The 24,355-nt window shown below is 47.4% G+C and overlaps 1 protein-coding gene across 1 annotated transcript; it reads left to right on the top strand.

Moving 5' to 3' along the window:
• Window positions 1-1,707: 1,707 nt before the first annotated feature.
• nup107 (nucleoporin 107) lies at window positions 1,708-24,265 on the top strand. The gene is made up of 27 exons (XM_080537494.1): window positions 1,708-1,766; window positions 8,159-8,247; window positions 8,544-8,633; window positions 8,884-8,996; window positions 10,280-10,406; window positions 10,659-10,762; window positions 11,126-11,253; window positions 11,428-11,476; window positions 11,552-11,623; window positions 11,768-11,856; window positions 13,183-13,258; window positions 14,140-14,253; window positions 14,368-14,458; window positions 16,417-16,496; window positions 16,574-16,633; window positions 16,899-17,044; window positions 17,129-17,177; window positions 17,416-17,485; window positions 17,813-17,928; window positions 18,177-18,366; window positions 21,472-21,578; window positions 21,887-21,989; window positions 22,644-22,804; window positions 23,057-23,182; window positions 23,306-23,419; window positions 23,562-23,729; window positions 24,070-24,265. Exons 1-27 carry the CDS (start codon window positions 1,759-1,761, stop codon window positions 24,175-24,177), a joined length of 2,748 nt encoding a protein of 915 aa, XP_080393620.1. The 5' UTR covers window positions 1,708-1,758; the 3' UTR covers window positions 24,178-24,265.
• Window positions 24,266-24,355: the final 90 nt, after the last annotated feature.

The raw sequence follows: 24,355 nt of genomic DNA, 5'->3' as shown, positions 1-24,355 counted from the left end.
TTTTGTCCTTCATTCTTTCTTTCTTTCTTTCTTTCTTTGGTTCTTTTGTTCTTTTCTAATGACTAGATATGTGGAGGCTCTCCTACTCTGACCTGTGGATTATTATTACCCTGATTATTATTGTGTAAAAAGAAAAAAAAAGTCTAATGTTTTTTTGGTCATATTGTCTTTCGCCTCTGAGATGTTGCCTTCAAATTAATGTTGTTTTTATTTTATTTTTCTGGAGATTCAACTAAAGTTCCAATCAACCGTGTCCATGCCTGGGTTTATCTGTCTGTTTATCTGTTTACCGTGATGTTGTGGGGCAGGGGGGAGGTGGGGGGGGCAGGGTGGGGAGAGGGGGTAAGGCCGATGTGATGTCATATTATGTTGTTTTTAGGAGTCCTTCCAGAGCCTCCCCCTCATTGGTCGGTCGCTCACGACTCACGGTGAATGAGCCAATCCTCTCCCTGGGAATCTCTGTTCCCAACAAGAAACAGGAAGTGCTGGTTTTTATTACAAAGAAGAAGAAAAAAAGAACAGAATGTCATTAGTGACATCATCATTCTATTGACATCATTATTCTGTTCTGTTGTTGATTCTCACTGTATTTTCCTCTCCTCCCTCCCTTCCTCCTCCCTCTCTCCCCTCCTCTATCCTCCCTCCATCCATCTTTCCTCCCTCCCCTCTTTCTTGCTTGTGAATGCTGTAAACTGAAGGTATGAAATCCAGATATTGGCTCCCCCCCCGGTCTGTTAGTGACTGGTCCCCCACGCCCCCCCCCCCCCCCCCGGCCTGTTAGTGACTGCCCCACCCCCCCCTCCCAGTTTGGTCTGTGCCCTGTGAGACGGTGAGTAACAGTGGTGAATGTGGGAGAGTGGAGGTTGGAGGGGAATAAAAATAAATATGAAAATGTAGCAGCAAAGGAGGCAGAACTTGGAGGGTTGGCAGGGAGGTGGGGTGGGGGTGAATGTAAACTAAAAGGCCTTAAATGAAAGTCGTGGCGTTTTGTATAACCCAGCATCTGGAGTTCAATAAACTGGATTACCATGCAAGAGCTCTCTGTGGAGCCACCATCTGAGTGTGTGTGTGTGTGTGTGTGTGTGTGTTGAGTGTGTATTGTCCTCAGAGAATGGCTTAACCGTCCAAACACCATGGCACACACATGCACACACACAACAGTACTGCTATTCTGGGCCTGCAGGAAGCACTAAGGACTTCCTCTCTCAGCAACAACACTGGTCACTGATGACACATTGATATCTTTCCCTCTCTCTGTCTCCTCTCCCTCTCCCTCATGCTTATGAAACATGATAATACATAGCTTACTATAGTTCTAATTTAAGATAAAAGTGCTGATTGCTGCCTTGCTGTCTCAAATATGCTACAAAACTGAAAGGGAAAATGTTATACACTCAGAAATCAGGATTGTGAACGTGAATTGTGAATCTGACCCGAAGGAGGCGCTGTGTCTACTGATCAGAGAGCGAAATACAACTCTTTCTATATCCCTTTGAGTTCGTGATGGTGAGCAGACAAAAGTAATCGAATATTATAAATAAAGGTTTTATATATTAAATCAAAACACATTTCAGTCTGTATTTAAATAATATATACATATATAAAAGCTCTTTCATTCGGTTGTATTTCGGGATGGACCGTTCGCTCTTTTAAGGAGAGAGTTTAAGTTTGATCTCTTTCAAATATCAGAGATTGACTCTCCGTCCTGGTCGAGCGGGAACCAAAGCAAGCTAACCTCGCCGGACAAGCGGATATATCATGGACTGGTAAATACTAAAGCTTTAACTACCATGTCTACAGTCTGGATATGAGCCTAGCAGGTGAAACGGAGGTCATATTGTGTGTGGGGTTGCAGTAATGTTTACGACAGTGCCGTCGTCATTATGCTGCTAGCCGACTGACTGTCTGGTCCATGTGTCAGCCAGCCGGCTAACGCTAGCTAGCTAAACTAAATCGACAGTAACAGTAGTCTTTACATTAAACATTAAACTGTCATTCATGTTTATTTAGCCTGATGTTCACCAGTTCACTTGAGAGTTGTATAGGTAGCGAGTGTGTGTGTGTGTGTGTGTGTGTGTGTGTGTGTGTGTGTGTGTGTGTGTGTGTGTGTGTGGGTGTGGGTGTGTGTGGGTGTACACGTAGTGAGTATACATGTATACTATAACCGTCTCTGACAGCAATCAGCAGAAACAGCAACAGAAAAGAATAATGCTGTTATTATTCTGTCATTACAGTTAATATGTCGCTACTATCAACCAAAATCTGATAATGTTCCCTATAAGTCTCTTACTGGCTCCCGTCATGTCTCTCTTAGGGGGCAGAGTGAGCTGATGTCCCCTTGGTTCATGTCTCTCTTAGGGGGCAGAGTGAGCTGATGTTCCCCCTGGTTATGTGCATTATGCCATTTAGCTGACGCTTTTAACCAAAGCGACTTACATTGCAATGAGTCCCAGCGCGAATCTAACCCACAACCTAAGGGTTGTTAGTGCCATGCTCTACAGAGAGACATGAACCACAGGGGGACATCAGGTCTCTCTGGCCTAAACCTGAGTGGTCCTCTGTGGCTCAGTTGGCCTCATGTCCCCTCTGGTTCAGGTCTCTCTTAATTCAAGATTCAAGATAGCTTTATTGTCTGTCACACAGTGACAGAAATGTTCCTTCGATAGGCAGAAGTGCAGCTCAAGAATACAGTTCCACATTAAAAACACGCATAGGTCACATACATTAACACATACAATAAAAACAGACAGACATAGCAGTGTTTATAAAATGTATGTAAATGTATTAAAAAGTAATAATAGTAAAAACAGTGTTATGGTTTAAAAAGCTAAAATGTTGTGGTTTAAAAAGGAAAAACAATGTGCTTTCTATTTTAAAATGTTCAGGGCGGTGGTTGCAGTTGGGATGAATGATTTTTGTGTGTGTTTTTCCGGGTCAGTGGAATTCTGTAACAGCGGCCTGATGGAAGTAGCTGAAATGATTGGTGGAGGGGGTGAGAGGGGTCCTGTGTGATTTGTATGGCTTTCCTGATTAATGACCGGTTGTAGCCATTAACAGCCATTCTAGCAGGGATCCAGCCCGCAGGCCTCCGCCGCATGGGAGCCACAGCACGTCTCGCCTGCCGGGCCGTGCAGCTTAATAGCCATCTGCTCCATGATAGGCTCACTATAACAGCGGAGCCCTCCCGGCGTCTCAAGTCGAGACACCCATTTGTGCCTGCCGCACAGGATCTCAGGCAGCAATGCAGAGATCTTAACATCAGTACGGCAGGATGGGCGGATCATATGTGGCGCACGGAGTGGGAGGCAAACACCTCCAAACTCCGTGACCACATCCCAGTCGCCGGGCCTGAGCCCCTCGGGATGGACTTGCCAAGGCTATCCTGGGTGAGGCTCAATCGTCTCCGGACCGGCGTCGGGCGATTCCGCTCATCAATGCACAGATGGGGCTTGGCCCCAAATGCGTCGTGCGAGTGTGGTGCAGAGGACCAAACCGCAGACCATGTTATCCTGGACTGTCCGGTGTACCACCCACCCAACGGGATGCATGGTCTGTCGGTATTAGATGACGAGACGATGACATGGCTTCTGGAGGGGTGTCCAGAAATATAGCCCGGGTGAGCCCCTCAACCAGGTCTCGGGGTGGTAAAAGGGTAGCCCCTCGGCCCCGAGCCTGGTGGAGCGGAGAGGAAAACAACAACCCATACGACGAAGAAGAAGACCGGTTGTATATTTCAGACAGGGGAGTTTGAGGTGAGCCGATGATTTTGCTTGCCTGATTGACTATATGGGAGAGTTTTTTATTGTTTTTGTATTTGACAGTGAGGGAGTTGTACCAGGATGTGTTATTGAAGGTGAGAATGGATTCAATGAGTGATCTGTAAACCAGGGTTAAAATGTCCTTGCTGACGTTAAAATCCCTGAGCTTCCTCAGCAGGTGGAGGCGCTGCTGGGCCTTTTTGTAGACTGAGTCAGTGTGCCGGTTAAGGACAGAGAGATGTCAATCTCTGTCCCCAGGTACTTAAAGGACTGTACCAGCTCAACCAGCTGGCCGTTGATGCTGAGGGGTTGGAAGAGAGAAGGCTGGTTGATTGATTGATTGAAAAACTTTATTAGAAGATTTGCAGAAGTAGGTACATGAAGGTACATATTACATACAAGGTCAACTAACAGGATAAAAACCCAAGAAAGCCACTGGCTTATTTCAATTGGGGTCCTTGATTCTCAATTCATCGTTATATGTAAGACAGACAAAGAAACTAGTACTATCTACAAGATAATACAGACAAATAACTAGGGCTGGGTTCAAAAAATCGATTTCCCGATTCTGAATCGATCTTCATTAAATGAGCGATTTATCGATTCATAAATCCCAAGATCGATTTTTTTTTTTTTTTTTTTTTTTTTTGCTTGCAGCTTCAACCCTCAACGAGATCTCGTGGCCAGATCTCGCGCTACAATAATTTATCATATCTCACGCAACGTGAGGTCTCAACACTAAAATCTAAAAACATGGAGATGGCAGGGACACTCAAGTCACCACCAGGCTTAAAGTCAGATGTCTGGGTGCATTTTGGATTTAAAAAATGTGACGATAGAGATGAGCTGGACAAAAGCAAAGTCATATGTAAATAAAAAGTACATTCATGTAACTGCTTTGGAGTCAATTCATTGATATGTTTAACAATGCTACATGTTATAGGGTTCCTTGAACCATTTATAGCATTAGTTCGGAGAATCTCTTTCATATTCAAGCAAAAAATGTATATTGTAACTAGATCGAATCGGAATCGAATCGAATCGAATCGTGAATCGAATCGAATCTGGAGCTGTGAATCGGAATCGAATCGTTTTGGGAAATCAGTGGCGATACCCAGCCCTACAAATAACTATTACTATCTACAAGATAAACATACATCCATCATGGGAAGAACAATACAACAAAACATAAGGTATGTACAGCGGGTAGGACAGGTGGGGACATACACCACAGGTGGGGGCGGGGGACAAAACACAAAGTATGTACAGTGGGTAGTTCGGGTCTTTTAATCTGATTTTTTATTTAGAGGGTCCAGTTACGGATTGCAGCCTCCTGTAAATGTTTTTTGAGAGTGGTTTTGAAGGTGGGCAGTGTTTTGCACTCCTTTAAGATTATAGGAAGGGCGTTCCACATTTTTACTGCATAGTTTGCAAATGAGTTTAACCCCTTGTTTGTGGTGCAACGCGGTTGAACGTGGTTCGTGGAGCTTCCTCTGGTGTTGTATGTGTGGACGTTGTTCACTTTTTGGAAGTATGTTGACAGGTACTTGGGTGTCTTTGTGGTGACAGTCTGCCTTCTCCCTGCTCCCAAAGCACAGCTCTTTAGTCTTGCTGGTGTTGAGCTTGAGGGAGCTTTGCTGAAACACCAGGGCTAGGTTTTCTGCCGCCTGGTGGTACTCGGCCAGGGCATCGGCCCCAGTCAGATGGGCCACCAAGGCCATGTCGTCTGCGTATTTCAGCAGCACCATCCCTTCTCTGCTGCAGGTGATGTGGTTGGTGTAGACAGCGAAGAGTGGGGGGGATGAGACGCAGCCTTGGGGGAGGCCTGTGTTTAAAATCATCTTGCTGGATGTGAAGCCATTTACCTCCACCTGCTGTGGTCTGTCTGTTAAAAAGTTCTTAAACCATAAAATCAGTGTGGGGCTGACCTCAAAGCTCTGCTAGGTGGTGTAGCAGAATGTCAGTTTTTACAGTGTTGAAGGCAGAGGAAAAGTCCATCAATAAAATCCTGGTGTGGGGGTGCGCCGAGTCCAGTTGTCTGGCCACAGTGTCCAGGAGGGTCAGACTGGCGTCCTCCACGCCCCGCTTTGCCCTATAGGCAAACTGTAGAGGGTCCAGTTTCTCTGCCAACATGGTGGAGAGGAGGTCGCACACTGCTCTCTCCATGCATTTGCAGAGCACAGACGTCAGTGCAACTGGCCTGAAGTCCTTTGGGTCCGTGGCTTGTTTTTTCTTGAGGATTGGGATTATTGTGGATTCTTTCCACTGTCTCTGGACACATCCAGAGTCTAGAAGGCACTGAAAAAGCTTGGTGCAAACCAAGAAAATTCCAGAAATGTGTTTCTGCTCCACCGTTTCTTTATAATGGACCTTGGCTAGTTTCGCCTTCCTTTTAAACTCCTTCTCCAGTTCCCTCACCCTGTGCCTGTCTCCCTGTAGAAATGCCATTTTCTTATTAGTCAGACAGATTTTCATGTCTTTGGTGACCCATTTTTAATTGTTTGGATGGAGGGTAATTTGCTTGGTGGGAGTGACTGTGTCTTCACAAAATAGAATGTAGGATGTCACCACATCGATCAGATCATTTAAGTCGTCCCCACAATCATTAAAAAACAAGTCCCAGTCAGTCTGTTCGAAGCATCCCCTTAGTCATTCGGCTGCATCCTTATTCCATACTCGGATGGTTTTTGTTACAGGTACACCTGTTTTCAGTTGGGACCTGTACTTTGGAAGCAGGAGGATGACGTTGTGGTCGGAACGACCAAGGGGGGGGCGGGGTTTTGAAATAAATGCATTTGGGATATTTCCATAACACTTGTCCAGTATATTCTGCATTCTGGTGGGAGTTGTGACATATTGTTCCAGATTGGGTAGGTGCGTGGTGATGTCACATCTGTTCAAATCTCCCAACACAAACACTGGTTGTTCGGCAGACCGATTGACTGCCGTGTTGTAACTGTCCGCTATGCGCTCAGCAGCTAGAGCGAAATCAGGCCCGGGTACATACACTAAGATCACGAGATCTTGTGATGACCAGAGTGACCTCATGTCCCCCCTGATTCAGGTCTCTCTTAGAGGCCAGAGTGACCTCATGTCCCCCCTGGTTCAGGTCTCTCTTAGGGGCCAGAGTGACCTCATGTCCCCCTGATTCAGGTCTCTCTTATGGCGCTTTTCCACTACAGGGCCAGCCCGGGTCAGCCCGGTTTATTATCCTTTTTCCACTGCCAAAAGTACCCGTGCCATTTCTGGTACCCGTGCCAAACAAGAACTAAAATAGTTCTTGTTCGGGATGGGTAGCGAAAGTTGGAAGGGTACTTTTTTTGCCAGGCTGCGTGTGACGTGTGATGCTGCACACTGTTGATTGGTCAAAGGAAATCGTCATCCCATGTTCATAGATTTCTTCGCTAACCGCCATCTTTAAATACCACAACAGATTTCGCTCTAGGAAAATGTCACTACTGTTTCTGTAATAGCTTATTAATAAAGATTCGAAAAATTATGCTGACCATCGTATTATCTTAGTTTAATGTCATTTCAATGCATCATAGAACTTTTATTTACAACAAGCATAACAAAAATTGTTGCACATCGCCGCTATTATGGCGATGTGCTGTGCCTATGGTGTTCCTCAGTCCAGCGGCAGTCAAATGCCGGTAGATTCGTGTCTTGGAGGAAGCATGATACTCGCTCAGAGTTCATCTTGCTTTCCCCCCCCCGTTGATGTATTAAACAATCTAAGCAATCTAATCAGAGCAGTTGTTATTATGTAATATTATTGATGGATGTGCCCTTTTTGATGGAGAGCAGTGAGCTGATGACTGGATGTGAGCATGTATTTGACTAATGCCGATAGATTCGCGTCTTGTGGGTGCAGACAGGATTTTACCGTAATTCATGAACTATATGCCCAATCTAAAAAATTCTAACAGTTTCTGAAAGCAGAGAAGTTGCACTTTTTGAACAGTTGAATTTTTTTAGGCTTATTACGGTAGTTCACCAACAAAAAAAGCACAGTGCTCAACGTGTCAGGAGAAATAAAAATAGAATCGTGTCGGCATTTCCCTGGTTGCGAGATCTAAACTAGTCTACTAGAACTGAAAGCTTACAGGCACTTAACATTACATGTTGTAAGGCTGATCTGTGCACGATAGTGCTGCATTTTGACATCATTCTTATCGCATTTCCCCCTGTTGAGCTGTATAGCGGCACTTATTACAGTGAAGTGCTCTTATGACACGTAACTCCTCCTTGTCCCGGGTCGCTCCGTATAATGGAGAAGCGTTTCTGAAAGTACGGCACGGCACGGCTCGGATACAAAGTCGACCCGGCCTAGCCCTGTAGTGGAAAAGCACCATTAGGGGCCAGAGTGACCATGTCCCCCTGGTTCATGTCTCTCTTAGGGGCCAGAGTGACCTGATGACTCCTGTTGTTCGGGATGCAGAGATGACTCGAGCAGCGCGCAGGAAAAGCTCCCACAAGAAGGTTGCCTGTATCCTTTCTGTAGACTGTCTGTTACAGATTGGTTGTGAGTGTATATCCTGATTGATTGCTGATTGGTTGTAAGTGTATATCCTGATTGGTTGTGAGTGTATATCCTTTTTCTTTTTTTACAAAAGTATCTTTATTGGGTTATCAATACCAAATAAACAAACTGTTGAAAGTATGAAATCACCCGATTTTACATTTTTAGAACAATACAAAAACACGGCATACTAGCCAACCCTCCAGTGAGTGTATATCTTGATTGCTGATTGGCTGTGAGTGTATATCCTGAGCGTCCTCCAGTCCCGTCTCCTGGTGATGTCAGCCCTGGGGCCTCCTTCACCCCGGCCGCCCGCTCACTCCGCACCACCGGGTCGCTCTACAAACAGGCCCGTAAGAACCTGTCTGTCTGTCCATCTGTCTGTGTCTGTCAGTCTGTCTCTCTCTCCCTGGCTGTCTGAGTGTCTGTCTATCAGTGTGTGTGTGTGTGTGTGTGTGTGTGTGTGTGTCTGTGTCTGTCTCTGGTTGTGATGGTGTCTGTCTGTCCGTCCGTCCGTCTGTCTGTGATTGTGTGTGTTTCTCTCTGGTGGTGATGGTGTGTGTGTGTGTGTGTGTGTGTGTGTGTGTGTGTGTTTCCTGACAGTCACCCCTAGGAGCGGTGTGAGGAACCCTGAGATGTCGGCCATCTTGGGGACCGGGGGCAGGACGCCTCGCTTCTTCCACACTCCTCGGCCAGGCCTGGGCAGCATGAGCATGGTGAGGAGTGTGTGTGTGAGTGTGTGTGTGTGAGTGAGTGAGTGTGTTGTAGAACTGTGATGAGATTGAGATTGAGATAACGTTTATTGCCACTATGCATTACACATATAGGAATTTGCTTCGTCACCACAGCAAGTGCGTTTATACTTTTTTTCACATATCAAAAAACAGGACAACACAACAACAACACAGGACAGACAACAGTGCATTGGATAGTGCGGTATAAAGTAAAGTGCAGTGCAGAGTTTTTTACAGTGAGTCCAGTTCAGTCCTGGGCAGACTTGGGGGTGGGGGGGGGGGGAAGCCAGAGTCATTTAACAGCCTGGCGGCTGAGGGGTAGAAGCTGAGCCTGTGGCGGGCCTTCAGTGCCTTAGGCAGCCGCAACCTTCTTCCAGAGGGAAGCAGGGTGAGGAGGCCGTGGCCGGGGTGGAAGGGGTCTGCCATGATCTTCCTTGCCCTCCTCAGAGCCCTGGTGTCATGCAGGGAGTTGAGGGAGGGCAAGGGACAGCCGATCACCCTCTCTGCTGAACGTAGCACCCGCTGCAACTTGGCCTTGTCCTTGGTCGTTGCAGCAGGGAACCAGGTGATGATGGAGTGGGTGAGGATGGACTCTATGATGGCCGTGTAGAACTGGACCATCATGGACCTCGGCAGCCTGAGTTTCCTCAGCTGCCGGAGGAAGAACATCCTCTTCTGGGCCTTCTTTGTGAGGGCCTCGGTGTTCTGCTCCCACTTTAGGTCCCGGGAGATGGTCATGCCTAGAAAGCGGCATGACTCCACGGAGGCCACCGGGGTACCTCCCAGCGTGATGGGAGGGGGCAGGGCTGCTTTCCTTCGGAAGTCCACCACCATCTCCACTGTTTTTAGAGCATTTAGCTCCAGATTGTTTAAACTGCACCAGCTCTGCAGCCCCTCGATCTCACCCCTGTAGGCAGATTCGTCCCCCCCGGAGATGAGCTCCACCAGGGTGGTGTCGTCTGCAAACTTCAGGAGCTTGACCGAGGGGTGGCGGGAGACACAGCTGTTGGTGTAGAGGGAGAATAGTGCTGGAGACAGGACGCAGCCCTGCGGGGAGCCCGTGCTGGTGGTCCTGGAGCTGGAAATGCTCTTCCCCAGCTTCACCCGCTGAGACCTGTCAGTCAGGAAGTCCGTGATCCACCTGCAGGTGGAGACCGGCACCTGCAGCAGGGATAGCTGGTGCTCCAGGATGTGTGGGAGGATCGTGTTGATGACTAGCTGGAGTGTGTGTGTGTGTGTGTGTGTGTGTGTGTGTGTGTGTGTAGAACCTAGATGACAGTGAGTGGACCAGCATGTTCTCATCCCCGTCGTCGGGGGCGGGGCTTGGAGACGGCAGCTTCACGGCGGAGGACAGCCTGAGGGTGCTGGGGGAGGAAGACCCTGGGGAGGCAGGTGAGACCGGGGAGGAGGGGGGAGGAGGCAGGTGAGACAGGGCTAAAGGCTAATGTGGGGGTCAGCTTTCAATTTCACAGCAGATATTATTATGAGCATTCGAGCGACATTTGGCAACGACCTCCCCCTTTTGACGGGTCATAATCTATGATTTGTCAAAACACTAACTAGCTTATATATGGAGACTTCAGCTCAGTGGGCTAATGTGTGTGTGTGTGTGTGTGTGTGTGTGTGTGTGTGTGTGTTCTGCAGCGTCTGCCAGCCTGTTCCCTGAGTTCCTGCAGTCCTACCTCTGCCACTCCTCCAGCGCCGTGTTTGACCTGCTGGAAGAGTTCGAGGCCCTCTGCCAGGACAAGGTCTCTGACTACCTGCCCGTCTGTTTGTCTGACTGACTACCTGTCTGTCTGTCTGGGGGGGAGGGGGTCTGCCAGGACAAGGTGTCTGACTGTCTGTCTGTCTGTCTGACCTCCTGTCTGTCTGGGGGGGAGGGGGTCTGCCAGGACAAGGTGTCTGATTACCTGTCTGTCTGACTGACTGACTGACTACCTACCTACCTGTCTGACCTCCTGCTGTCTGCCTGACTACCTGTCTTTTGTGTGTGTGTGTGTGTGTGTCTCTCTCTCTCTCTCTCTCTCTCTCTCTCTCTCTCTCTCTCTCTCTCTCTCTCTCTCTCTCTCTCTCTCTCTCTCTCTCTCTCTCTCTCTCTGTGTGTGCTCCAGGTGGGGGTGCTCCAGAGGCTGGCCCTGCGGGCGGCCCCGGGGCAGCAGAGGTCATGGAAGACGGCCGGCGTCAAGTGGCTCCTGCAGCAGGAGATGGTGACCTGGCGCCTCATCACATCACTCTACAGGTCTGACCACCTGTCTGTCTGACTACCTGTCTGTCTGACCACCTGTCTGTCTGACCACCTGTCTGTCTGACTGACTACCTGTCTGTCTGTCTGACTACCTGTCTGACTACCTGTCTGTCTGACTACCTGTCTGTCTGACCACCTGTCTGTCTGATTGCCTGTCTGTGACTCCAGGGACAGGATCCAGTCGGCGCTGGAAGATGACATCATGATGGATGTGGCTGTGAGTAGAACTGTGTATGTGTGTGGTGTGCATGTGCACGTGTGTGTGCGTGTGTGTAACTGTGGTCTCCTCCAGGCTCCCAGTGAGAGTGAGAAGGTGGTGATGGAGCAGCTGTTCCAGAGGGATGCCATGGTTCGCCAGAGTCAGGTAGGAACCACCCCCCCGTACCTCCCTGTACTCACAGTGGTACAGTCCTCAGACCCCTCCCCCCCCGTTCTCACACACACGCTCTGGAATGTTGAGTAGTACAGCCATGTGACCTGTGATGACATCGCCCCTCCTCTCCTCCAGCTCGTTGTGGATTGGCTGGAGAGCATCGCCAAAGACGAGATCGGAGACTTCACTGACAACATTGAGTACTACGCCAAGTCTGTGTGCTGGTGAGCAGATGCGTCTTCAACTAGGTCTGGTCTTAACCTAGGTCTGGTCTTAACCTAGGACTGGTCTTAACCTAGTCTTAACCTAGGACTGGTCTTAACCTAGTCTTAACCTAGGTCTGGTCTTAACCTAGGTCTGGTCTTAACCTAGTCTTAACCTAGGTCTGGTCTTAACCTAGGTCTGGTCTTAACCTAGTCTTAACCTAGGACTGGTCTTAACCTAGTCTTAATCTAGGCCTGGTCTTAACCTAGGACTGGTCTTAACCTAGGTCTGGTCTTAACCTAGGTCTGGTCTTAACCTAGGACTGGTCTTAACCTAGTCTTAACCTAGGACTGGTCTTAACCTAGTCTTAATCTAGGCCTGGTCTTAACCTAGGACTGGTCTTAACCTAGGTCTGGTCTTAACCTAGGTCTGGTCTTAACCTAGGTCTGGTCTTAACCTAGGTCTGGTCTTAACCTAGGTCTGGTCTTAACCTGGTCTTAACCTAGGTCTGGTCTTAACCTAGGACTGGTCTTAACCTAGGTCTGGTCTTAACCTAGGTCTGGTCTTAACCTAGGACTAGTCTTAACCTAGGACTGGTCTTAACCTGGTCTTACCCTAGGTCTGGTCTTAACCTAGGACTGGTTTTAACCTAGTCTTAACCTAGGTCTGGTCTTAACCTAGGTCTGGTCTTAACCTAGGTCTGGTCTTAACCTAGTCTTAACCTAGGTCTGGTCTTAACCTGGTCTTAACCTAGGACTGGTCTTAACCTGGTCTTAACCTAGGTCTGGTCTTAACCTAGGACTGGTCTTAACCTAGTCTTAACATAGGTCTGGTCTTAACCTAGGACTGATCTTAACCTAGGTCTGGTCTTAACCTAGGTCTGGTCTTAACCTAGTCTTAACCTAGGTCTGGTCTTAACCTAGTCTTAACCTAGGTCTGGTCTTAACCTAGGACTGGTCTTAACCTAGGACTGGTCTTAACCTAGGTCTGGTCTTAACCTAGGTCTGGTCTTAACCTAGTCTTAACCTAGGACTGGTCTTAACCTAGGTCTGGTCTTAACCTAGGTCTGGTCTTAACCTAGGACTGGTCTTTACCTGGTCTTAACCTAGGACTGGTCTTTACCTAGTCTTAACCTAGGACTGGTCTTAACCTAGGACTGGTCTTAACTTAGAAGTAGATTTAACCTGGCTCCGGTCTTAACCTGGTCTTAACCTAACCTAGGTCCAGGCTAAGACATCCATGCTTTCTTAGTGTTTGATCACGTTCACGTGTGTGTGTGTGTGTGTGTGTGTGTGTGTGTGTGTGTGTGTGTGTGTGTGTGTGTGTGTGTGTGTGTGCGAGTGCAGGGAGAACACCCTCCATGGTCTGAAGATGAGGAGGAATGCGCCCCCAGGATTCACCATCCCTCTGGTCACTGAGCTGGTAGGACACACACACACTTACTTACACACATCCCTCTGGTCACTGAGCTGGTAGGACACGCTCACACACACACACACACCACACACACACACACACACACACACACACACATACACAGACACGCAAAGCCAGATCTTAATGCCATCCAAAGCCAAAACCCAAAAAATATTTCGGATGCCTTTGACAGTGTTACACCATACGAGAAAGATTGCAAACAGCAGAGAGAAATCACTGATGAGAGAACTTTTCACCTCATAAAAGACATGATACCAATTAGACTAAAGACGGTTTTAAAAACATGATCCGGTCGCTTGACCAGTGGTTGTCATCCCAGATGACATCCCAGAGCTGTACAGGACGTTGAAACAGAAAAAAAGTCTTCAGAGATTCACTCCTCTACAAAATCACCCAGTTAAATATATAATTTCCAAATAGAGCTATTCAAGTCATCTGGTGAAAATTCCTGTATTTCTTCATATCGCAATATATTTTGCAGAAAAATCAATTACGCAATGTCCGTTTTTTCCAATCGTGCTGCCCTACACCACACACACACACACACACACACACACACACACACACACACACATCACACCACACACACACACGGGTGAACTCATACATCTGAGTGGACACTAGTTGTGTGTGAAGCATTTATTATATGATAACGTTGTGCATGTCTGGATGTGTTGTAGGACTTAGATGACAGTAACAAATGTGTGTGTGTGTGTGTGTGTGTGTGTGTGTGTGTGTGTGTGTGTGTGTGTGTGTGTGTGTGTGTGTGTGTGTGTGTGTGTGTGTGTGTGTGTGTGTGTGTGTGTGTGTGTGTGTGTGTGTGTGTGTGTGTGTGTGTGTGTGTGTGTGCGCGCGCGCGCGTGTAGGACCCTGACGCGCCCATCAGACAGAAGCGGCCCCTGGCGGAGCTGGACCGGGAGGACGACGCCCGACTGCTGAAGTTCCTGTTCACCCTCATCAGAGCTGGCATGACGGAGGAGGTCTCACACACACACACACACACACACACACGCTACAGCACTGTTACCATACACCACCTACCACGCAGAGACTGATGTGTGTGTGTGTGTGTGTGTGTGTGTGTGTGTGTGCAGGCCCAGAGGCTCTGTAAGCGCTGTGGACAGGCCTGGAGGGCGGCAACGTTGGAGGGCTGGAAGCTTCACCACGACCCCAACATCAACACAGGTGTGTGTGTGTGTGTGTTTGCATGCGTTCGTGTGTGTGTATAAAACATCCCCACTACCCCCCCATACAGTTTCTCTTCTGTAAACAAAAACGTGTGTGTGTGTGTGTGTGTGTGTGTGTGTGTCAGGGTTTCCGTTAACCGGTAATTACCGGTCTTTGTCCGGTAAAATTTGTTGAAGTCCGACAAATTGAAAACTCGTCGGACATAAATGTCCGGTGAAAATAATTCCCTCTAAGCACAATTTGAATACAATTCGCTAAAGTTCACATTCTGATTCCTTCTATTTTAAAAAAGACGAATATATAGGCTATGTATTTCTTTTATTATGATATGATTTGACACCGGCATGATGATGACTCCTAATGTGTAGGCTGCCTATGCGAAACAGCGGTTGTTTCCGGTGTGCGCTATAACTCGTGCACAATCGAGTCGAGGCAGAGAGGAGGATAGCGATGTTTCTCTCTGTGATAGTGTGATTATGCAAGCCTTTTCTGAAAGGGATGAGAACCCGATTGTTTCAGCTTCTCCCAGGGAGAAAGTGGTAGAGTTACCATCCTCCCCGAGTCCTACCATACGCTGACAGCCTATCTCTGACCGGCGAGCGATTGCGTGTCGCTCAAGTAGCTGATCAGTCATTAAACAAATGTTTTTGACATGCAGCTAGTGAGGAATCTGAAATAGGGGGCAACGTAGTTTATTTCCTTAACGATGGGATATTAATGCGTAAATGGTCTCCTCCTAATGCAAATGGTTGTGAGTGGAATACTGTAAAACAAGTGGTTGTGCCTGTGGGTTATAGACAACAGGTGTTATCTGTAGCACATGAGAGCCAGTGGTCAGGACATTTAGGTATAACTAAAACTTATCAGCTGATATTGAAACATTTCTTTTGGCCCGGACTGTAGGCGGATGTTGCCAAGCACTGCCGCTGTTGCCATACTTGTCAGATGGCGGGTAAGCCTAATCAATCCATTCCACCCGCACCATTGCATCCCAGTCCTGCTATAGGGGAGCCATTTGAACGTGTAATAATTGATTGTGTTGGACCTTTGCCTAGGACTAAAAGTGGAAGTCAGTATTTGCTCACTATTATGTGCGCTGCTACTCGTTTTCCCGAAGCTGTTCCGTTGCGTAACATATCAGCCAGCTCAGTGGTGAAAGCTTTAACAACGTTTTTTTCCACATTCGGTCTTCCTCTTGTTATACAATCTGACCAGGGCACTAACTTTCAGTCTAAGCTTTTCAAACAAGCCCTAAGAACGTTAGGGGTACGATGTCACGCCAGAAGCCTATTGCTTGCACTGTTCAATAAAATGTTATACATCTAGACATTTTGGTATTTCTTTATATACGTATCCCAGCCTGCCTATTGTTTCTCAATAAACAGTTATGTTCTCCTCATTGTCATACTCCCGAGTCCGAGTAAGTATGATTTGACAGGCAGCTAAACGAAATGCCTTCCCAACCAGCGAGACCTGGTTATAGAAATGACGTTGTTTTATTGATAAAAAAAGGGTAAAACTGGAAAGAGAAAATAGAAAACTCACATTAATCCCAAACAATTTAACAAACTTCAGTTAACGTAATGTGGAGTCCGTTCATTGATCGATGCTGTCTGTTCAGTTCCCAGTGAGGCGCCCGTTCAGCGCTGGACATAATGGCATAGCGCGCATGCGAATCATGTTATATTATTATATATTATATAGCTCGCATCTAATCGTATCGGATGAGAAATAGACATTAAATGGCATATATAGGCCGCTACACAACAGTAATCACCGCGACAAACAGCTATATTAGATTTGGGGGAAAAAAAGTTTTTTTTTTTCTTTTTTTAAAAAATATTTTTATATGATGACCGGAATATATCACGTTTGTCCGGTAAATCGAAATCTTCCCGGACACGATGTCCGGCGGCAATTTTTTCTAACGGAAACCCTGGTGTGTGTGTGTGTAGGTGGTGCTGAGCTGCAGCCAGTAGAAGGTAACCCTCATCGGTGTGTGTGGAAGGTCAGCTGCTGGAGGATGGCTGAAGAGGTGAGTCAACATGGAGGCTGTGGTAGTGTAGAGGCTGGAGGCTGCAGTAGTAACTACTCTACTCTCTTCCTTTACAGGATCAGTTCAACAGATACGAGACGGCCATCTACGCTGTCCTGAGTGGGAACCTCAAACGGGTACGTGTGTGTGTGTGTGTGTGTGTGTGTGTGTGTGTGTGATAGACAGGTAGATAGATAGATAAATAGATAGGTGTGTTATGAAGGCGTTATAGCAGCTCACATTACAAACAACGACAAAGTGACAATAGAATAATAAAATAGGCATCTAAAACATGATATACAGGCAGGCTAGGGGATGTTAAATCATACAACCCTAGTCTCACCGTGTGTGTGTGTGTGTGTGTGTGTGTGTGTGTGTGTGTGTGTGTGTGTGTGTGTGTAGCTGCTGCCTGTATGTGAGTCGTGGGAGGACAGTGTGTGGGCGTACGTGCGCGTGCTGGTGGACTCCCTGGTGGAGCAGGAGGTGCGCTCCTCTGGCCTCGGACACACACACCTGGAAGACCTGCCCCGGGAATACCTGGAGGCCAAGTAAGACACACACACCTGGAGGCCAAGTAAGACACACACACACACTCTCTGTATGTATTTGACTGAACATGTGTCTCCCTCCAGCTGGACCCTAGAGAAGGTGTTTGAAGAGCTGCAGGCCACAGAGTCCAAGGTGACCCCTGACCTGACCCTAACCTTAACCCTGATACTGACCCTGACCTTACCTTAACCCTGACCTGACCCTGACCCTGTCCTTACCTTAACCCTGACCCTCACCCTAACCTGACCCTGACCTTACCTTAACCCTACATCCAATAAGCAAGCGTATGGTACTGGTCTATGATGTGTATAATGTGTGTGTGTGTGTGTGTGTGTGTGTGTGTGTGTGTGTGCGTGTGTGTCCTCTCCAGAGGGTTCTAGAGGAGACTAAGGAGCATTACCACGTCATCCAGAAGTTTGTCATCCTGGGGGATCTAGATGGTGAGAACCCCTAACCCCAGAACCTTTAACCCTAGAACCCCTAACCTTAGAACCCCTAACCCTAAAATTCCTAAACCTAGAACCTTTAACCCTAGAACCCCTAAACCTAGAACCTTTACGTATAGAACCCATAAACCTACAACCCATAAACCTAGAACCCTGTAACCCCATAACCCCTAAACCTAGGACCCCTAACGCTAGAACCTTTACGTATAGAAACCTATCACCCTGCTCTGCAGTCTTCACTGACGTGTGTGTGTGTGTGTGTGTGTGTGTGTGTGTGTGTGTGTGTGTGTGTGTGTGTGTGTGTGTGTGTGTGTGTGTTAGGTCTGCTGGAGGAGTTCAGTGACTGGCTGGGTGGAGCCACGCCCCTTCCCTCTCACCTGCTGCGCTTCATGACTCACCTGGTGTTGTTCTACCGCAGCCTGGGCATGCAACTCAAGGTACACACACACACACACACACCAGTGACATCTCCATGTCACACCCGCCTGTATCTGCTACCAGTCTCAATATGAATCATCACTGACCTTCTCATTACCTGTCTGCCTGCCTGTTTACCTGTCTGTCTGCCTGTCTGCCTGCCTGCCTGTTTATCTGCCTCTGTCTGTCTGTCTGCCTGTCTGTCTGTCTGCCTGTCTGTCTGCCTGTCTGTCTACCTGTCTGTCTCTGTCTGTCTGCCTGTCTGCAGGAGGAGGTGTCAGGTGAGGTGGTGAAGGCGTACATCAGCCTGCTGATGAAGGACCAGCAGGTGGACCTCATAGCCTTCTACGTCAGTCAGCTGGCGCCGCCCACAGCCACCGCCTGCTACGCCTCCTACCTGGAGGGCGTCACCGAGCCGTCGCTACGGCAACGCTGCCTGGACCTGGCCCGCCAGGCTGGTAGGGACACGCACGCAGGCACACACACACGCAGGCAGGCACACTGCGCGCAGGCAGCACACACACACACACACACACACATACCACACGCAGGCAGGCACACACATACCACAGGCCGGCTAGACACTAATATACGCACTCACACACCACACGCAGGCAGGCAGGCAGGCACGCACACACACACACACACACCGCACACACACACCACACAGTAATATACTCACTCACAGACACCGCATGCAGTTACACACTAATACCGTATTTTCCGGACTATAAGTCGCGGTTTTTTTCATACTTTGGCTGGTCCTGCGACTTATAGTCAGGTGCGACTTATATATCAATAATTCATAATCTCTGACTGACATGAACTGACATACGGTAATCTCTGACTGACATGAACCAAGGAGTAACTTCCGCTAGCGCCTCATACACGATAGAATAGCCATTATACTTGACAATGTGGACATTAAACACGACAATGTGGACATTAAACATGATGTTATGGACCTTATACACAATGTTATGGACGTTATAAACGATATTAAAGTCATTTATTCCTTCCAGAGACTGTTCTATGTTGCTAAATTACCCCCGCGAGGATATTTTGCTACTTCCGCTAGCGCCACATACGCGATAGAATAGCCATTATACTCGACAATGTGGACATTAAACACGACAATGTGGACATTAAACATGATATTATGGACCTTATACACGATATTATGAACGTTATACACGATATTAAAGTCATTTATTACCTTTCAGAGGCTGTTCAATGTTGCATTGTTTGTAGGCCGCCCTTCATCCTAACTACTTCCGTTTTTCACCAAGCTATCTTTGTCATGGCCTTATACACGATAAATAGTCGTTACACTCGACAATGTGGACATTAAGCACTATATTATGAACGTTATACACGCTATTATGAACGTTATACACGATATTAAAGTCATGTATTACCTTTCAGAGGCTGTTCCATCCTGTTTGCTTGCTCCCGCGACGCCATTTTGCTAACCTTCGTTAGCAACGCGCTAGCTAGCCCTGGCTTTACACTCGATAATTTAAGTATTTCTAACCTTTCAGAAGAAGTTTTAACGTGAATTATGTCCTTCCTGGGCTTACAAATCCTCTCATGTCTCTTCACAGTGCCAGACTAGAGTCAAGCTCAACAGGGTCTTCTTTCCCCGCTGATTCCGCCAAGCCCGTTCCCTTGAACCATGCGACTTATAGTCCAGTGCGACTTATATGTGGTTTTTCCTCTTCATGACCCATTTTTGGTCTGCTGCGACTTATACTCGGGTGCGACTTATAGTCCGGAAAATACGGTATACAGTATATACACACAGTGTATACACACAACCACACACTAATGAACAGACACCAATGGGTTGATCTTCCAATCCACCAGAAATGCAGCACTTGTAACATTTAATTCTAAGTGTGTGTGTGTGTGTGTGTGTGTGTGTGTGTGTGTGTGTGTGTGTGTGTGTGTGTGTGTCAGGGTATCCGCGGTGTCTTGAAAAGTATTAAAAGTTGATAAATCAATTTTGGGAAATAATAAGTATTAAAAAGTCTTATCACGATTTTATGAGGCCTTGAATTTTGTTGGTATTTTTCTGAATTAGACTCTTTTTTTAGTAAAGGTTCGTGAATTTATTAGTTTTATTAAAAAACAAGGATGAACCGGAAATTTTGTTGTATGATAGTGGTCTAGTCTATTGCAAACTAAAACTGTTAAGTTAAAGGTGTTGTGCGTGCGCGCGTGTGCTTGCGTGTACTGTGTGTGTGTGTGTGTGTGTGTCATCATGCCCACACAGTTTGTGTGTGTGTGTGTGTGTGTGTGTGTGTGAGAGTGTGAGTGTGTCCTATGTGCATGTATGTGTAGATGTGCTACAGTTATAATTGATTTACATTATGATGAGATATTTATCATGTCTCAAAATCATATTGTATCTTATCTTACTTACCATCTTATCTTATCTTAGTACTACCTCTACTATACTACTTTTTCAAAACATATCAATAATAATTCAACACATGAGTTCAGTCCATTCAAAGTGGAGGAGGGGTCAAGCTGTCAATCAGATGGTGAGGGACCCAAGTCTCAGACACAGGAAGTCCATCTCCTCAGCCAAATCTGGAACCCCGGAAACGACTTCCTGTTTCTGCCTTTTCCTTGGAGGCTCCACCTCCTCTTCCTCCTCCATAAGTCTGGCCTTCCTCTTCTTCAGCAATGCTACTGAACGAATGATGGTCTCTCTATCTCTCTGGTGGTCACTCAAAGCCCTGGACATCAGTCCCTTGTAGATGTGGACCAGACGACCCTTATCCTGCTCAGACAGGTTGTGGTCGTGCATGACCTGGTAGCAGTGGTGCTGGAGCACGGTCATGTTGTGTCTGAACCGCTGCTCCCAGTTCAGCCAGGTGTCCCAGGGTGGAAGACCAGGGGCGGCTGCCTGCACAGGTGTGTGAGGCTGAGGAGAGGGAGGCTGTAGAAGAAGTTGCATTCCTGAATAATTCTTGTTACAATTTCTTCACAAATTATGCATTTTTACAAATACTTAGAGAGTTGTAGAGAGTTTTGGGCGAGAGAGAGGTACTCACTGGAGATGTGAGCCGAGGCTTGGTTGCACACCTGCCTCCCTCCCCTGCAGCAGAGAGCAGCTGGAGTGTGGCAGAACGGTCAACTTGTTGAGTATGGACGCTCATTTTTGAAAGATGTGGAATTTTAGCTTGTAGAAATAAGTCACAGGTCTAGTCTTGGGGTTGTAGCCACCAAAACTGAATTCCATTCAACATTGCTGCCTATCAACCAAACATTCTAATCTCAAACATTCTGCTGAAGTTGCTAGAATTGATTGTGACATCAACATATTCAAAGGTAAATAAATATCTTTATAATTCTTAGTTTCTATGGCAATGAGTCAAATGTGTATATTTTCAAATCATATTTTGCGCTCAGCATCCAAACATTCTAAATTCAGAGATTCTAAATGATTGTGATGGCATCAAATCTACTGTGTGTGTGTGTGTGTGTGTGTGTGTGTGTGTGTGTGTGTGTGTGTGTGTGTGTGTGTGTGTGTGTGTGTGTGTGTGTGTGTGTAGGTCTAGACGTGGCGTCCATCACTAAGATGGTGGTGGAGAACATCAGAGAGAGTGACACTCAGGACTTTACTCATCACGACCTCACCCTGGACACTGGAACCTCCCTGGTACACACACACACACACACACACACACACACACTGGAACCTCCCTGGTACACACACACACACACACACACACTGGACCTCCCTGGTACACACACACACAGACTGGAACCTCCCTGGTACACACACACACACACACACACACACACACACACTGGAACCTCCCTGGTACACACACACACACACACACACACATACTGGAACCTCCCTGGTACACACACACTGCAACCTCCCTGGTACACACACACACACACACACACACACACATACTCACTCTCTCAACCATGTGTAACTGTGTGTTGCTGCCCCAGGAGGACCAGAGGAAGATTGATGTGATTGATTGGCTGGTGTTTGACCCCGCCCAGCGGGCCGACGCCCTGAAGCAGAGCAACGCCATCATGAGGAAGTTCCTGGGTGAGCTGTCTGTCTCTCTCTACCTGTCTGTCTGTCTCTCTGTCTGTCTGTCTGTCGCTGTCTCTCTACCTGTCTGACTCTCTCTGTCTGTCTGTCTCTCTCTCTACCTGTCTGTCTCTACCTGTCTGTCACTACCTGTCTGTCACTACCTGTCTGTCACTACCTGTCTGTCTCTCTACCTGTCTGTCTGTCTCTGTCTCTCTACCTGTCTGTCTCTCTACCAGTCTGTCTGTCTGTCTCTGTCTGTCTGTCTCTCTACCTGTCTCTCTCTCTGTCTGTCTGTCAGTTCTCAAGGCTACTTACTTACTTATAGCATTGCATAGTTATAGCTATAGCATAGTTATAGCTATAGCATAGCATAGTTATAGCATAGCATAGTTATCGCTATAGCATAGGATCGGCATAGCATAGTTATAGCTATAGCATAGTTATAGCATAGCATAGTTATAGCTATAGCATAGTTATAGCATAGCATAGCATTGTTATAGCATAGCATAGTTATAGCTATAGCATAGCTATAGCATAGCTATAGCATAGCTATAGCATAGGATAGGCATAGCATAGTTATAGCATAGCATAACTTAGCACAGTGTAGTATAGTGAACCCCTCCCCCTCCTCTCTAGTATAGTTAACCTCTTGTCTCCCGCCCCCAGCCTGCCAGAAGCACGAAGCAGCCAAGCAGGTGTTCTCCAAGGTTCCAGAAGATTCCATGAGAGAGATCTACCGTCAGTGGGAGGAGCTAGGCATGGCCATGCCCCTCCCCCCCGAGGATGAGAACGCCATCCGAGAACACCTGTGTATCCGCGCCTACCTGGTGAGGCCACACCCCTCCGCCGTGTGTGTGTGTGTGTGTGTGTCTGTGTGTGTCTGTGTGTGTGTGTTTGGTTATATGATGTTTGATGTCTGTATCTGTGTGTGTGTGTTTGTGTGTTTTGTTATATGATGTTTGATGTCTGTGTGTGTGTGTTTGTGTGTTTGGTTATATGATGTTTGATGTGTCTGTCTGTGTGTGTGTGTATTTGGTTATATGATGTTTGATGTGTGTGTGTGTGTGTGTGTCTTCCAGGAGGCTCATGAGGCCTTTAACGAGTGGTTCAGTCACCTGAACGCCCCGCCCCCGCGGCCCACCCTGGCCTCCCAGCCCACCTTCACCCAGACGGTCGCCCACGAGATGAGAAACGACCACTACCAGGTTACCAAGGCATCCGCCTCACCCTCACACCGCATCACCCCCAGATCAATACTCAATACTCAATACTCAATACTCATACATGTGTGTCTGTGTGCGTGTCTGTGCGTGTGCGTGTGCGTGTAGATGGAGTACGACAGTTGGAACGGTCGTGTGGAGGCGTTGACGGAGGACGCCAGGGAGAGGATCTACAACGTCCTGCTGTTTGTTGACGGGGGCTGGATGGTCGACGTCAGAGAGGTGTGTGTTGTTGATGTTGTTGCTGATGATGTTGTTGTTGTTGTTGTTGATGATGTTGGTGTTGTTGTTGATGATGTTGGTGTTGTTGTTGATGTTGTTGTTGATGATGTTGCTGATGATGTTGATGTTGTTGTGGTTGTAGGATGCGGAGGCGGACCCTGAGCGCGACCACCAGATGGCGATGTTGCGCCGCCTGTGTCTCCCCAGGATGAGCTTCCTACTGCAGACGCTCCTCCAGCGCACAAACCGTCACCACGACAACCTGCGCCTTGCTGACATCATTGCCTCTGACCAGCACCGACTCTACGAGGTCCTCCCTCTCTCACTCCTCCCCTCCTCTCCTCCTCTTCTCTCACTCCTCCTCTTCTCAGTGTCCTCTCCTCTATCTCCTCCCTCTCTCACTTCTCTTCTCTCTCCTCTCTCCTCCTCCCTCTCACACTCCTCCCCTCCTCTCCTCCCTCTCTCACACAGAGACTGGTGTTTAATAGACAAAAGTATTTGGATAAGGAGCTGTTTGAACCAATACGATGTCATCCTATCAGCTCTGTTCAGATGACATCACAGTCAGGGAAGGGTGGACCTAACCCTTCACCTCCCACTAATTATGCCCTCCCCCCCTCTCTCTCTCCCTCCCTCTCCCTCTCTTTCAGGTGTTCTCTAAGGAAGAGCTGAGTAAGTTCCTCCAGAAGATGAGGGAGTCGTCTCTGCTCCTATTGGATAAGGGCCTGGATGCCCTGGGTTACGAGATCCAGCCGTAAACGCCGCCACACCACCAGTTATCTCTTCAGCCTTTTGTTTAGTGTTTTGTAGCCACATTTGAGAGAATTGGGTGAACGATTTTCTGTATTTTGTACAATAAAAGTTTATGAAACATAAGAATTTCGTATTTGTGTCACTCGTTTTGTAGTTTGAATGTTGAGTGAAACATTTTGGTTG

Source organism: Nansenia antarctica (genome assembly GCF_963989245.1).
Source record: "Nansenia antarctica genome assembly, chromosome: 8".
NCBI lineage: Eukaryota > Metazoa > Chordata > Actinopteri > Argentiniformes > Microstomatidae > Nansenia > Nansenia antarctica.
This window is presented reverse-complemented; position numbering and strand designations above follow the sequence as displayed.

Bases quoted from the DNA above. Each gene is read 5' to 3' on its own strand.
- nup107 (XM_080537494.1), top strand. The intron at 14,254-14,367 runs GTCTCACACACA...GTGTGTGTGCAG, and splicing joins GAGCTGGCATGACGGAGGAG to GCCCAGAGGCTCTGTAAGCG. The intron at 16,497-16,573 runs GTGAGTCAACAT...CTTCCTTTACAG, and splicing joins GCTGGAGGATGGCTGAAGAG to GATCAGTTCAACAGATACGA.